This window comes from Nipponia nippon, unplaced genomic scaffold (genome assembly GCF_047370975.1).
Source record: "Nipponia nippon isolate SJK-2023a ecotype South Korea unplaced genomic scaffold, ASM4737097v1 scaffold_9, whole genome shotgun sequence".
NCBI classification, from domain to species: Eukaryota; Metazoa; Chordata; class Aves; order Pelecaniformes; family Threskiornithidae; genus Nipponia; species Nipponia nippon.
This window is the reverse complement of record NW_028262413.1, coordinates 13506419-13519779: the sequence shown is the minus strand read 5'-3', so window position 1 is coordinate 13519779 and position 13361 is coordinate 13506419. Positions and strand designations below refer to the sequence as shown.

At 43.9% G+C, this 13361-nt stretch overlaps 1 protein-coding gene across 3 annotated transcripts; it reads right to left on the bottom strand.

The window, feature by feature from the left end:
* Positions 1 to 6217: 6217 nt before the first annotated feature.
* Positions 6218 to 11163, bottom strand: TRNT1 (tRNA nucleotidyl transferase 1). Of its 3 annotated transcripts, none has more exons than XM_087743504.1 (8): positions 11075 to 11163; positions 10756 to 10903; positions 9825 to 10018; positions 9088 to 9226; positions 8711 to 8837; positions 8283 to 8476; positions 7858 to 8108; positions 6218 to 6549 (listed from the first exon to the last, which is right to left on the bottom strand). In XM_087743504.1, exons 2-8 carry the CDS (start codon positions 10901 to 10903, stop codon positions 6301 to 6303), a joined length of 1302 nt encoding a protein of 433 aa, XP_087599630.1. In that variant the 5' UTR covers positions 11075 to 11163; the 3' UTR covers positions 6218 to 6300. The 3 variants fall into 3 exon arrangements, with proteins under 3 accessions (XP_087599630.1, XP_087599632.1, XP_087599631.1); XM_087743506.1 differs by having other exon boundaries at positions 8433 to 8476; XM_087743505.1 differs by having other exon boundaries at positions 10756 to 10871; positions 11075 to 11152.
* Between the last annotated feature and the right edge of the window lie 2198 nt (positions 11164 to 13361).

Sequence of the window (13361 nt, the reverse complement as noted above, 5' to 3'; positions counted from 1 at the left end):
AATCCACCTGAGTAATTCTTAGCTTCAGTCCCAAATTGGTTCCCTCCATAGTAACTTCCAAGGTTTAGGAGTCCTGATGGTTTTTCCAGCATTCCCTTTATCTCCAGTTTCTCCCACAAAGAGAAATTAGTAGGTAAATAAATGAGGGGGTTAGGTAGTGAAAGTATGGAGAAGATGCATCTAGAGATGCTTTAAGGAAAACTCGTTGGAGGCTTTGCAGAGAGGCTCAGCAAAAGCACCCCGAGGGAGGGAGGAAGAGATGGGTGCGAGCAGTGAAGCAGAGGGTGCTGGGGTGAGGCCGGCAGCAAGGGGGACCCAGAGGCGCTGGTGGAAAGAATTTTAAGCTGCATAAACATCTGCTGAAACCTGGGCTTCCCCCAAGCCTGTTATTTTAATTACACACCGTCCTAAGTTCTGTAGTGAGGACAGCTTAACCAGGAAAGAAGGGAAGTTTAGATTTACAGGTTATATCCACAGAGCTGACAGCTCGTGCAGGGCTGTCCTGTTGTGGCTCAACCAGCAGCACCAGAAATGGGTCCCAGTAATCTGGTTTATTCATCAATTTTTATTAGGAGAACGGGAGGGCTTTCCCAGGTACCTGCCTCACTTGCAGATGCTCTTTGCCACACAGACGGCGCTGCTGATGCAGGTTTTTTTCCTAGTGCAGAATTTTTTGCTCTCGCTGAAGCTTTTCAGCATGCCATGGGCTTTCCCTTTCCTCTGTATTTATTTTAAGACTTTTGTGTCTTCTGAGAACTTGGATCACTGTGTGATGATGTTATCCAACTATATCTGTAACATGAATTCAGAATGGTTGCCACTCCATTGGAAAAGTCCTGCAGGTTTTTTTTTTTTTTTTGTAAGCATTATAGAAACTCATGAGGACTTTGACAGCGGCACAGAGTTTACAGTGGGCATCACCACGTTGCTGCCCCACAAAGCACGTGGCTGTGGGAAAGCAGTGGAGGACAGCTTCCCAGCCTCCTGTTTCTTTCCGTATAGCTTTGTCTAGAGGTACAATGCCTACAAGAGGCCATAGGAGGGGTAGTTTGGGTGATATGCAGGTGGTGGAGCATGCTGAATTGAATTTCAAACTCTTAAAGAGCTATTGTCTTACCACAGTATAAAGAAATTATCTAAAATGTCAAAGCTTTAAATCCTCGTCCTCTTGCTCAGCCCGCTAATGAAGGACACCGTTAGTCTCTCCACCACTAACGCTCTGCCAAGGTGACGTAACCTTCACTGTCCCACTGGAACTGGAAGCAGCTTTTGAAGGGAGGGAAAGGCATTATTATACGACAGCCAGTCATGCTTTGTGGCGTTCTGCAGGATTTGTTGATTTATTGACGCTTGTAAGAAAGGTCACCCACCTGAACAAAAGCCCTGGTAGAGCACTGGGTACCTGACGATGTCCCCGACTGTATTGACTCCACAGAGAAATTATGAAGGCTGTGAAGTGGAAGCAGGTTACATGACTTCCTTAAGCTGCGTGCTCTCCTAGAGACGGTAAATACAACTTTTACAGTACTTAGAGGACAAACTTCATCTGCATCTGAGTCTCGTGGCCCCTGTCTCCATACGGACACAGTTAGTGTTTGATGCTCTGTATACGTTTTTCCCACCCACTAACACCCCCAGTTCTTTGTGTAGAGGAGCAGAAGGGTGGTATTGCCATCAAAAACTACTTGAGCCCTTATCTCTTGAGTGTCCCCTTGAAGTTAATGAGGCATTTATGTCTGTACCATATGGGGAAGTAAAATAAGGATAATAATCCTGCTTTTATGTTCAGCCAGATGAATTCCCCTGTACAACTTGTGTTTATTTTGTAAGCTGTAGATGCAGGAGGCATCACTCTCCCCAAGCTGAACTGAGACAAGGTCCGGGGAACGAGGCATAAACTTCACAGACCGGCACAATTAATAAATGTTTGGGAATTAAAGAATAGTTCCCATGTGTGCTGGCGACGTTTCTGGATGGGAACGTGCTCTGCTGTGTCCCTGTGCGCTTTGGAACCATGGTGCAGTGCCCAGCCCTGGGCCCCGCTGCCTGCCCCTGCCTGTGTGGCCCAGGTCCCTGGCCCCTGCCCGCCTCGGCACCGAGTGGGTGAACCAAGAAGCGGGGTGTGAGGGTGCAGTGTCTGACTGATAGCCATATGGCAAGCCGTAAGGATATTAGTTGACATCTTCTGCATCCATTTATATGAAAGTGTTCACGTTTCAGAGCAGGTCTCTGCCAGCTTGTGAGCAGCAGGGCTAGGTCGGGGTGTCGAACTTTTAATTTGTTTTTATTTTTAAAACCCATCTCCCCTATGTAACTACCAGCCCCAGGGTGCACCCTCACGCTTTGGGGCTGCCCTCTCTCTGCCAGGCTCTGCCCCGCGGGGCGCTGCGGCTCGCAGGGGCACAGCACGCACGGGGAGCGCAGCCTCCCACTGCTTCGTGTGCACGAGTGTGGGCTGAAGGAAATGAGAGAGATATAGATATAGCTATAATCTCTCTCCACACACATACATATGATCTATCTATCTATGGCTCCTACACTTAATTTTTATATATATAAAAATATAATATATTATAATAAACATAGTAAAATATATAAATATATATGATCATAAATATTCTAATAAACATACATAATAATTAAAAATACATTATACATTATAATATATAACATATCTATTTATATACATGTAAATCTGTGGCTCCTAAACATTTTATGTATATATATAAAAAATATAATAAATGTAATATGTATAAATTTATATATTATGTATTATATATATTTGTTATGTTTTATTATTACATGTAATTTATTATTCTATTATATATTTATAATATATATTATGTGTACATTTATATATTATTTATTATAATTTATTATGTTTTTAAAATGTATTTATTTATATTAAGTTTAGGAGCCATTGATAGACAGACAGATCGTGTGTGTGTGTGTGTGTGTGTGTCTGTGTGTGTCTGTGTCTGTGTGTGTCTGTGTGTGTCTGTGTGTGTAAGAAAAATAAAGCACACCTCCCAGGGAAGGCCAGTGAGGCAGCACAGCAGGAGCGCATCGGGGGCACAAGGGATGCTCGGGCACTGCTGTGGCACAGCCGTGTCCTCCGACGGGGCCGTTGAGCTCCTTCGCCTCCCTCCGCGTGGTGCAGAAGTCTTGTGGCGCTTGTGGTTGTTTTCCTCCTCTTCTCTTTGCTTCGGGCCAGAGGTTTAAGGGCTCTGCAGGGAGACTCAGCCATGCCCTTTCCCCTTAAAATGCATCCAAGCCAATCTGGCCTTTCAATCATTTTTACAGTTCATTACATCTTGAGAGAATGGTAAAAACCTTCATTAATCCTCAGAAGCCATCTGCGAGGGAAAGCAGTTTGTATTATTTACCATTTTGCCCTTCACAGACGGTTCCCTCCTGCGGCAGTGATGAGCGCGGGCGGGCGCAGGGGAGCAGGCGCCTGGGACCCCCCGACACAGAGGGGCTCTGGACTCCCAGGGGTGCTTTGCTCTGCAGAGAGGGGCTGCACTCCCGTCCTGCTGCTCCGCGCTCCCATTTGAACAAAAATTAGCTTTACCCACTGCAAAAAAAAAGAGTTTGTTTCATTATTATTTGCAGCCTTTTGGGATACGTCCCCCCGCAAGGACAAGCGGGCGTATGGGAAGCATTAGCCTTTTCCTTTTTCCAACAAACCCGAAGAGCGATGGACTTAACATCAGTACCGGCAGCTGGTTTTGGGAAGGGCTGTCATGCTGCTGAGCCAGGAACAGCTAGCAACCAGCAAAGCCACGTGGGTTTTTCTGATGTGTAACTTTAATTAAAACGCATTGCAAATATCATTTAATTAGTCAAGTAATCTATGGGAGAAGAGTACTTCATTTGACCATATATATGTCAAACTGCTTGATCTCCTATCTCCCAGTTTGATATTTAAATAGTTCGCAGTCCAATGTTTATTCAAACACATCATTTTTCCAGAGGTCACGCTGGTACTGCTTGCTTAAAATACGCTATTGTTTTGATTTAATGCAGTTTCATTTTTAATAGGGTTTAATGGCTTTGAAATATAGCAAACCAGAGATGCTTGACAGACCAACTGGAAAGCTCAAGCATAACACGATTTTTAAATGAGCTATTTGAGCAAACATGCTAACTACGCTGAATTCAAGGCGGGACCATTTAATTAAGACGCTTTCAGAATAACCTGTTTGTGCTGTTTTTCACAAGCCCTGGAGATTACAAAGGTTTCAAGCTCATGCCCTTAAAAATCCTCCCTCCAAGTGGAGTTTGACCCCGACAACAGTTTTAGGTAACATAAAGCGTAGTTGCTAATATTTTACCACCTCCACAGAAGTTGTCTTAAAAGATGCAGTTTTGTGAAGTGTTCTTTACAAGAGCCTACTACCGTACTTGTCTCCCTCCCAAGATTTCAGTAGCTCAATAAATTGCACAAGGAGGCTTCAATTTAATTACATAATTAAATCAAACACCATCATGTTCTTATGAGATTTGCCTTATTAACGGGAAAAACAGCACTTTTTTTGTTCCCTTGCTGTCTTCCCGAAGTTCCTAAGTACCTTCAGAATAATTGATTTAAAGTAACTGACTTCCTAGAGAAAAAAAAAAAAAAAAGGCAGCTGGAAAGTTAACGATACGAAAGCATAAAATGCGATTTTTTTGTAGCACCACTCTGGTCTTACCGCCATCTAGTGTTCCAAAATGATATCTGAGGAAAAAAAAAAAAATCCAACCAATTTTGTTAGTTACCATGGTTTTGGAGGAAAACTTAAACCTGCAATAACGTTTCTATACAGGAGAAATGCTCTCGGCTACAGCTACTTTTTTGTTTTTTAAAAGCCAGGGTTGGTAATACATGTTCGTTAAGATCAGCCAGGAACAGCACTGCTTCAAAACCTCATCTTCTACAGCATCCCGTGCTGGCTACCGTTCAAACGGACAACCAGCTCTTCATCGAACCCAGTAGGAGTTATTAGGTACTACATGCAAACAACTCTCTCCTTGTCTTGGTTTCCTTCCCCCATCAATTTTAATTAATAGTCACATCCCTTCTCAGATTTTCCAAAATGTTATTGATATATTTCTTTATTAATTTTGAAGGGCCATATTATTTAGAATTTCCTTTTGAACTGAATTCAGAGTGCATTTTTAATGTGGATCTGTTCAGATAGAAGAAACGTAAGAATAATTCACACAGAAGCAACACAGGGAAGATGCTGGTCTGAGAGGAGTAGGGATGTTAAGGCTCCTTCCCAAAATAATCCTACTGAGTTAAACAGAATGTCTGCAAATCAGAGAGGAGGTGAACGCCTCTGGGTCTCACTGCTGCGAGTTACAAGAAAAGCCGTGGGGAGAAGTACTGAAGGCAAACTGGCAGCTTCTCGAGAGCGTTAGTACTCCGAGGGTGACAGAGCTACAGGACCTAGTGCAGGTTCACTCTCTTTAGGCACGCTCACACCATCACCTGAATTCTACTTGTACCTCGCTGGGAAAGAAAAAGGACAGAAAGCAGCAGTCAACTACCAGACATGGTAAGGGGAAAGGCAGGGAACCTGGATCTCCCTTCCCTTCTCCTATTAACATTAACAGTATGTTTCACACACAAAGTTGAAAACATACTGTAGAACCCTTTGCCAGTTTTCTATGGATTTAGTTACTCAGTGATAAACAAGTTACTGAAAAACTATGGAAGAGACAAATTCATGATACTGACTCAGCTAAGTCATCCTTTTAATCTAAAATTGATTCTGGAATTATGGAAAATAAAAATCTTTTAAGAAAACAGGCTTGTTTTACACAGTAAGACTGTGAGTATTTCAATCTGATATCTAGCTTTAACTACAAAAAGATTGAGAGCTTATTATTTCTAGACACTTTGTTGCTCTCCTAGGCACAAAAAAACCTCCATGATTTTATCTAGAGGATAGAAACAACTTTTTTGTTGTTTTGGGTTTTTTTTTGTTAAGATTAAGCAAAGTCAGAATGAGAAAAATCTTGGTGTCACCTCTAATGCCCCAGAGTCAAGATAAAGTAGTTAAATATTTATCATTAAAATACCACAAAAAGAGGTAGAGGCTGTGGAATTTGGCAAATAACATTTTACATTACTACAAAATTAAACTTCTCCTTGCAGAAATTACGAATTAGTAACAGCAGAACTGTGCTGTCTGAAGCTCTTAAATATGACAAATGCTCTGTTGGCTGTGACAACACTGACAGAATATTTACTGGTATCTCAGTTACACTTAGAGCAGGGCACAAACAGTTCTCTACTATTATTCAATTTTACAGCTTCTTCAGGCAACTTAACAGTTCTTCTTTATCCATGTGGTATCCACTCTTCTTCCATTCATCCCTTAACTGCTGTAATGCTGTTCCAATTTCTTTTCCAGAAGACACACCCATTTTTCTTAGATCATGGCCACTAACAGGAAAAGAAGGAACAGTCCATTGCTGTATTTCTCTTAAAAGATGTTCTTCTCCTTGGTATTTTAGAAGCTCACAGATCTTGGAATTTGTATTAGCTTCCCTAGACTAAAAGAGAAGAGAAAAGAAAAGAGAGGACTCACTATGAAACAGTAGAAAACAGTGCTCAACATTGCGTTATTCCCATGACATCTTATTAGGCAACACCTGGAAGAGTCGGAACTATGAAAGCGAGGATCTCTTCTGCCTCACAAGTTTTAAAACTCAGTCCTAACTTGGAGGCTCTGGAAGATCCTCAGAGACTTCCTGAATTTCAGGTAACAGCTGTAAGCATTATCTTCAACCTCCAACTGGAGAGGAACTATTACCTTTCCTATGGGAGACAGGCCTCACTGCAGAGGCTGCTGTCTCTCACCTTCAGTCGCAGGTTCTGCAATAAAAGTGCAGAACTTCACCTGAAAATTACTTGGACTTTGCTGTGGAAGAACGTCACAGATGGCCTACTTAGCAGTGCTCCTCACGAAGAACACATACCAATGCTCCAGGAATTGCACCAACTTTCAATACACAATTCAAGGAGCTGAATTAAAGCTGGAGTCTCTGGAGGTCCAGATCCTGTCTCATGTTTTAATGCAGAAGGGGAGATCAGCTGGGACAGTACAGCAAACTGCCAGTCCCTAGGTATGTTCACAGGAAACTTATGTTTCAGATGATTGAATATGACATTTTTCAGCCAGAGTGGAAGGTAGGCTTTTAAATCCAGTCAAAAAGTTGCCATGGAACACGAGGTGCTTGAAACTGCTATAAGTGTGGTGGGGTTTTTTGTTTGTTGGTTTGAAATAATTTCTAAAAAAATAATTTAAAGCCTCAGTATTTTGTAAGGGAAAGAAAAAAGCTTTTGAACCCAAGTAGAAACGTCTGCTCTTTATCCTCTTGCAAAACTAAACTCTACTACAGGAAAAGAATCTTTCTATACCAAAGTTTCTGCTTTATGTTGCAGAGACACGCCAGGACATTTGCAATAGCTCTTGTTAATTTCTGGTCCCCTCTCCAGAGGAAAAACAAAGGGGAAAAACAAACAAACCAACCAACCCCACCTTAGTTAACTGGAACTGGTATCAATAATACAGAAAGATATTCTTCCAGTTACTGTGACGGTATTACACTGGGAGCAATCCAAATTTGGCTAATACTTTTTGTCAGTACATCCCATCTTTCTGATGAAAATATCGTGGTCTTTAAAACCCTGGCAAAAATTTGCCTAAGACCAATAAACAAGCCTGCCGATGAAATGGCTCTCACTTGACTCTTTAAGGCCCTTTCTTTCCACTAGGCATTGTCGCCTCTGCTACTCTGTAAAACTGGAAATTCAGTTTACTGTGAAGAACAAAATAAAGCAATATGAAATACACTTACATCCATTATGAAGTCCTGATATGGTCTAAGTGGTTCTGGACCCATAGCTTTGGTTAACTCTTGCCGGTGCTTCACTAAAAAAAGACCCAGGTTTTTTTCTTCTTTTGAGATTTTCAGCCTCAGATCAAGGTTTGTGACATCATCTTTCACCTTGAATAACGATGTCAGAACAGTCATCGGTTTTGGACACAGATTTTGAATGTTTTTAGTGACTCTGTCAAATTCCTCTAAATTGCCATCAAGTGGTAGTCCTAAAGGGATACACACAAAAAAGTGCAAGAAAGAGTACTAGTAAGAAATGTGGATGTTAACACAGAAAAAAAAAACATTTCTTTCTGGGTAAAACGTTTTCTCTCACTTTGCCATGCTGCAGTTCTGTTTGTATATGATACAGGAGTAGGAAATCAATCTTCATTTCACTTTACCTACGTATTGGGCAATATCCAGCTCATACATAAGTCGAACCAAATGATTTACATGGTTTCCAAGAAGAATTTTTTTCAGTTCCACCCAAATCCTTTCTCCTGATATTCCAGCCAAACCTTTGGCATTTTCTTTAATTGCTTGCAACGTACTAGGTTCATGATCACCAGGTGTTTCTGCGATTCTTCCATAAAACCTGCCCAAATAAAACCCCTGTATGTTACATCGAGAACAATTATTCCATTTATTACTGCTGTTCAGAGAATTAATGTCATGACAGTGTTAAATATTCTAATTTATAATACTAAAGAAAACTTAACAATATGACAATTACAACTCCTTTTACATCACTAACCCCTTTTTGCACTTTTCTGAAACCCTCTACAATGCTTAGTTCATTTCTTCATCTAGGAAAGGCAAAACCTAGTACCTGAAATATCTTAGGATTCGTAAATAATCTTCTTGTATTCTCTCACTTGACTTTCCTACAAATCTAATTTTCTTGTTTTTCAAGTCTTCATATCCATTAAAAAAATCATACAGCATCCCATCCAAACCTAGAAAAAGAAGAAAAAAAACCAGAAGAATATGAATTTACAAACATGGTTGGCACAATTAAACACTCTCATTTGAAAATACAGAAGACAAGTTCTGTGATTTGACCTGGTTTGTCAGATCATCTCACATATTTGTATAGACCTTTCAGCTCATAGCAGTACAAACAAAATTGAAACAGACTGAGGGAATTTACTGGCTTCATTTGAAAAGCAGTGTTTCATCTACATATTTGCTTTTGAAAGAATTTACCTAAAAACATGGAATTGATGGTCAGATCCCTCCTTTCAGCATCCTTTTCCCAGTCAGTGGTGAATTCCACCTCTGCATGTCGTCCATCGGTGACAACATCTATTCTAAGAGTAGTAATTTCAAAATTCTGTTCATGGAGCTGCAAATCCCACAGACATTGTTACTTCGACACAATCATGAACATAAATGTAAAAGCTGTATATTTTTTCAGCCTCATGTTTGTATACAGTTAGTGCTCAAGCTGGACACATGCAAACCAACATGTACCATGTCTGAATACAGAGTAGACAATCAAGAAATACAAACACCTGAAAATAATCCTTGCACCACTCATTTTCTAGATAGCCTACAGAAATCTCCCTGCAGAAGATGGAATAAAAGGCAGAGGAATGAGCAAGGTAGAGGAAGCAAGACTTAGGAAATCAGGAGCAGGAAACACTAGGATCAACTTCCCCACATCTACCTGAACACGTGGGTGGCCTACATTATCTCTTCTAGTGATAACACGGCTGTGTGAATGGGTTATGCAGAGATAACATGCATTATAATATGGCAATTAACTGAATCCTACAAACAAAGAGTCATCAAAAAATCACTCCCTACTTTAAAGCAGGGTCTCATTTAAACTCTTACTGTGATAACTTAACAAAGAAGGAGCATACTACCAGTCTTCTATCAGATATGCTGCACATCCACAGATACAGTTAGAAAAGATCCAAGTCAAAGCATAAACCAACCCTAGCAGTAATGGTTCCATGTTTTTCTCCTTTGTTATTGATCAGACGAACACCAGCAGATGTGAACATTTCCTTCATCTCTGCTGGTGTAGCTGTAGTGGCAAAATCTATATCTTGCGGTGTCATTCCACTTAGTAAATCCCTCACAGCACCTCCTGCTATTCTCAGCTCATATTTCTTCTTCTCAAACAGTTCTGGGAAAGAAAGGAAAATCAAATAAAAAACATAGCACACTGTCAGCCATAACATACCTTTTCACAAATTAAGATCATAGATGTGGGAATACATACTCAAATATGCAGTAAGCAGCAAGTACGTAGGTACCTCACAGCTTCATGCAAAATGCACAGATTAGGTACACAGCTGAGCACCCACAGGTATTTTCCCAATCATTTCTGATATATTTTTCTGGGGCGTTTCTGATAACGTAAATATTAACAGGTTGCTAATTGATACTGGGGGACTCTGGGCTGTGGAACATTTCTAGCAGTTAGTAGCCGACAAGGGAAAAGTACTTAGTTGACTTATGGCAGAGCACAGTGAACCATGATCCACGTTTCTTCAGGAACAATGCCCCACGACAGTCGATGAAAACCAAGCTCCTCCACATCCTCCGAGTCATTTTAAAGCTACAGTGGCTGGAGCTGAGGAGCAGCACCCACCTCCCAGAACACAACAGCGACCCAGGCTGCCCTTCAGCACCCACCATGGGCCACAACAGCCCCTGCCTGCTTCCCTGGTGAAGGGCCGGGGGCTGCGCCTGCAGCAGTGACAGGACGGAAAGCCTGCACTCCCCGCCCTGCCTCTCCAGGCCGCCGTTTTGGTCCTCCTCAGGCCACGGCAAGCGGGGACACTTTAGGGGCGGCGGTTCAGCCCCGCGGATGCCCAGGCCCAGACCCCGCCATGCCGCGCCGGGCCGGGCCGCACTCACCTGCCACGCTGCGGAGCCCCGGCGTGAAAAGCTCCTGGAACTGGGGGGACTGCAGCTTCATGGCGCCCGGCGCTCGGTGCCGCAGCCGGAGCGGCGGGAGCAGCCGCCGCCCGGCCCTGCAGGGCAGAAGCAACACCTCAGCCCACATCTGGGAAGAAACAGCGACACGGCGCATCAGCCGGGCCGGGCCGCACGGACCCCGGCGCCGGCCGGCCCCCCCCCCCCGTCCCCCCGTCCCCCCATCGCGCCCCAACCGCCACACGGAGAGACCCCTTCCCCCGCAGGCACAGGGTCCCCCGGGCCGCCCCGCCACACGCACCCGCCCGCGGGGCTCCCGGCGCGCTGAGGCGGCGGCCCTAGGCCCGAGCAGCCGGCTCTGCCGCCCGGCCTCGCCCCGGCGCCAACCGATGACCTCAGCGGCGCGACGCGGCCCGGCCCGCCCCTTCTCCCGGCGGGCGGCGCGGCCCCGGCCCTTCCCGCCCTCCCCTCAGCGGGGCCCGGGCCCCTTGGCGGGGTCAGTCTGGCGGGCAGGCCTCGGGCGAGCGGGTGGTGCTTGTCCCGGGACAGACGGGGCTGTGCGCCGTTGAGTGCTGAGGAGCCGCAGGCGCGGCCCTGGGGGGTCTGCCCGCCAGTGTCTTCTGCTGTGGGAAAGCAGATGAGCGTTTGTCCTGCCACGAAATACAGCGCAAAGGAAAGGAGTTACAAAAGAAACAGTACGAAACATAAAAGATTTACCGTGGCTTGATTTCAGTTTAGAGAAACAGAGGATTACAAAGGGAAATAAATAACTATATTTTGATAATGACATAACCGTGACAAAAGAAATGGGCTAATTACCCCAACACACCACTTGTGAGATCGCTTCGATAGTCAATGAAACAGCCCAATGCCGGTGTTAAGCTTGGCCGCGGAACTGAGTCCACCGGCTCATAGCTGCTGAACCACGAGAAGCAACTCAGTAGAGTTTAAGTACTAGGCTTATGTTTGTCAGCCTGGATTGATTTAAGTTTTCTTTACTGTGTGGAGATGCATGGACAAGACAAGATAACGTGGGAGTCCTGGGGATTTGGTAGAGCTCAGAGGCGTCTGTCCTTCCTTTCTCACGAGTGTAATTTCACTGTTGTGATATTACAGGAATTTCACTGCATTTGGCCAACTGCACATCCCCAGGGCTCAGGAGAGCCGCGGCTCTCCTCGCTCCTCCCTGAACTGCTCCGGCAAGGAGGCATCTCAGAAGGGCTGGAAGGAGTGGAGCCTGAAGCAGGAGCTCACCCAAATGCGAGTTAATTGGGAGTGTGATTCCCTTTGAAGCCTGAATATATCTCTGTCTCAGCAAAAAGAGTGCTACAGGTTTCTTGGTAACTGGGAAGACACGTTACACAGATCTATCCAGCCTTTTAAGCACGTAACAAATCAGCACCTCACTGCAGACTGGAGAATGCTTATGAGCACAAAAGGGTTTTTTTGGAATGACCTGTTCCAAAAAACCATCTCAGATCTACAAGAATGAGTCAGGCCTGTGTAAGAACGTAACTTTTTCTTACCCTTTTTTTGTGACTGCTGTTTCTTATTAAATTCCTGCTTCACCTTTAGAAATTATTTCTTTTCTACAGAACATTTTGCTGTACATATCAGAGCTCTCTGCCCAGTAACTAGCTGTTTATTCAGAGACGTACAGACTGGCCAGACCTTAGGAGGTCACCTAATTTATCTCTGTGCCTGATGGCAGGATTTGATTACGACTCTCATTCCTGGTTGATGATTGTCTGTAGATGCCTAGTGACAGAGTTTCTTTCAGTCGGGTGCCTGCTCCAGTGCCTCCCTGTCCCTAACACTGAAAGCTTTCCCTGATATCTAACTTGAATTTTACTTGTTGTTATCTTCTAGTCCCAGCCCAATGGACTTGGAGAGCATGTGAAAGCCTTAATGTCTTACATTTCTGCACAAGTCTTCCCTTAACTTGTTTCCTCACTGGTACTTTTTCGGCTCTGGTAGTATCCTTTCCTGTGTACTGGCTTCTCTTCATCTGCTCCACTGAGCTGGACACAGGGCGTGTGAGTGGAGACTTTATCAGTGCCGTGCAGAGCGGAAGGATTACTTCATGTGTCTTGCAGAGGACACTCGCTTTTAGCTGGCCTGGGTTGCGTTTTTCACAAGTGCATGACATTGTTTTTCCCTCTTCAGTTTACGTCCCTCCAAAACCCCAGATCCTTTTCTGTGGAACAGATACCTAATCAGTTGATAATTGATTATTTATAGCTAGTAATTTACAGTTGGTAATGCCTAAATGCAGTTGAGAGCTTGTCCATATTGAACTGCACCCAATTTCCACCAATTTGTCAAGAACTTTCTTAATTCTAGTCTTAGCCTCCAAAGCACTCACCTCTCTCAGCTTGTGTCGCCTGCACATTTAATAGGGTTCTTTGTACTTGCAATCCAGGTTGTTAATGAATGTAAGTCATCAGCTGCCTTCTCGTCCTTCCTATAACTCCATTACATATAGCCCCACTTTCTGCAGGGTCTTCTCTAGGCCCTTGGGTTGGTTTCTGCTGCTTGCCCTGCTTGTGAGCCTGTGTTACCCAACCCTATGGATCACAGCTCAAAGC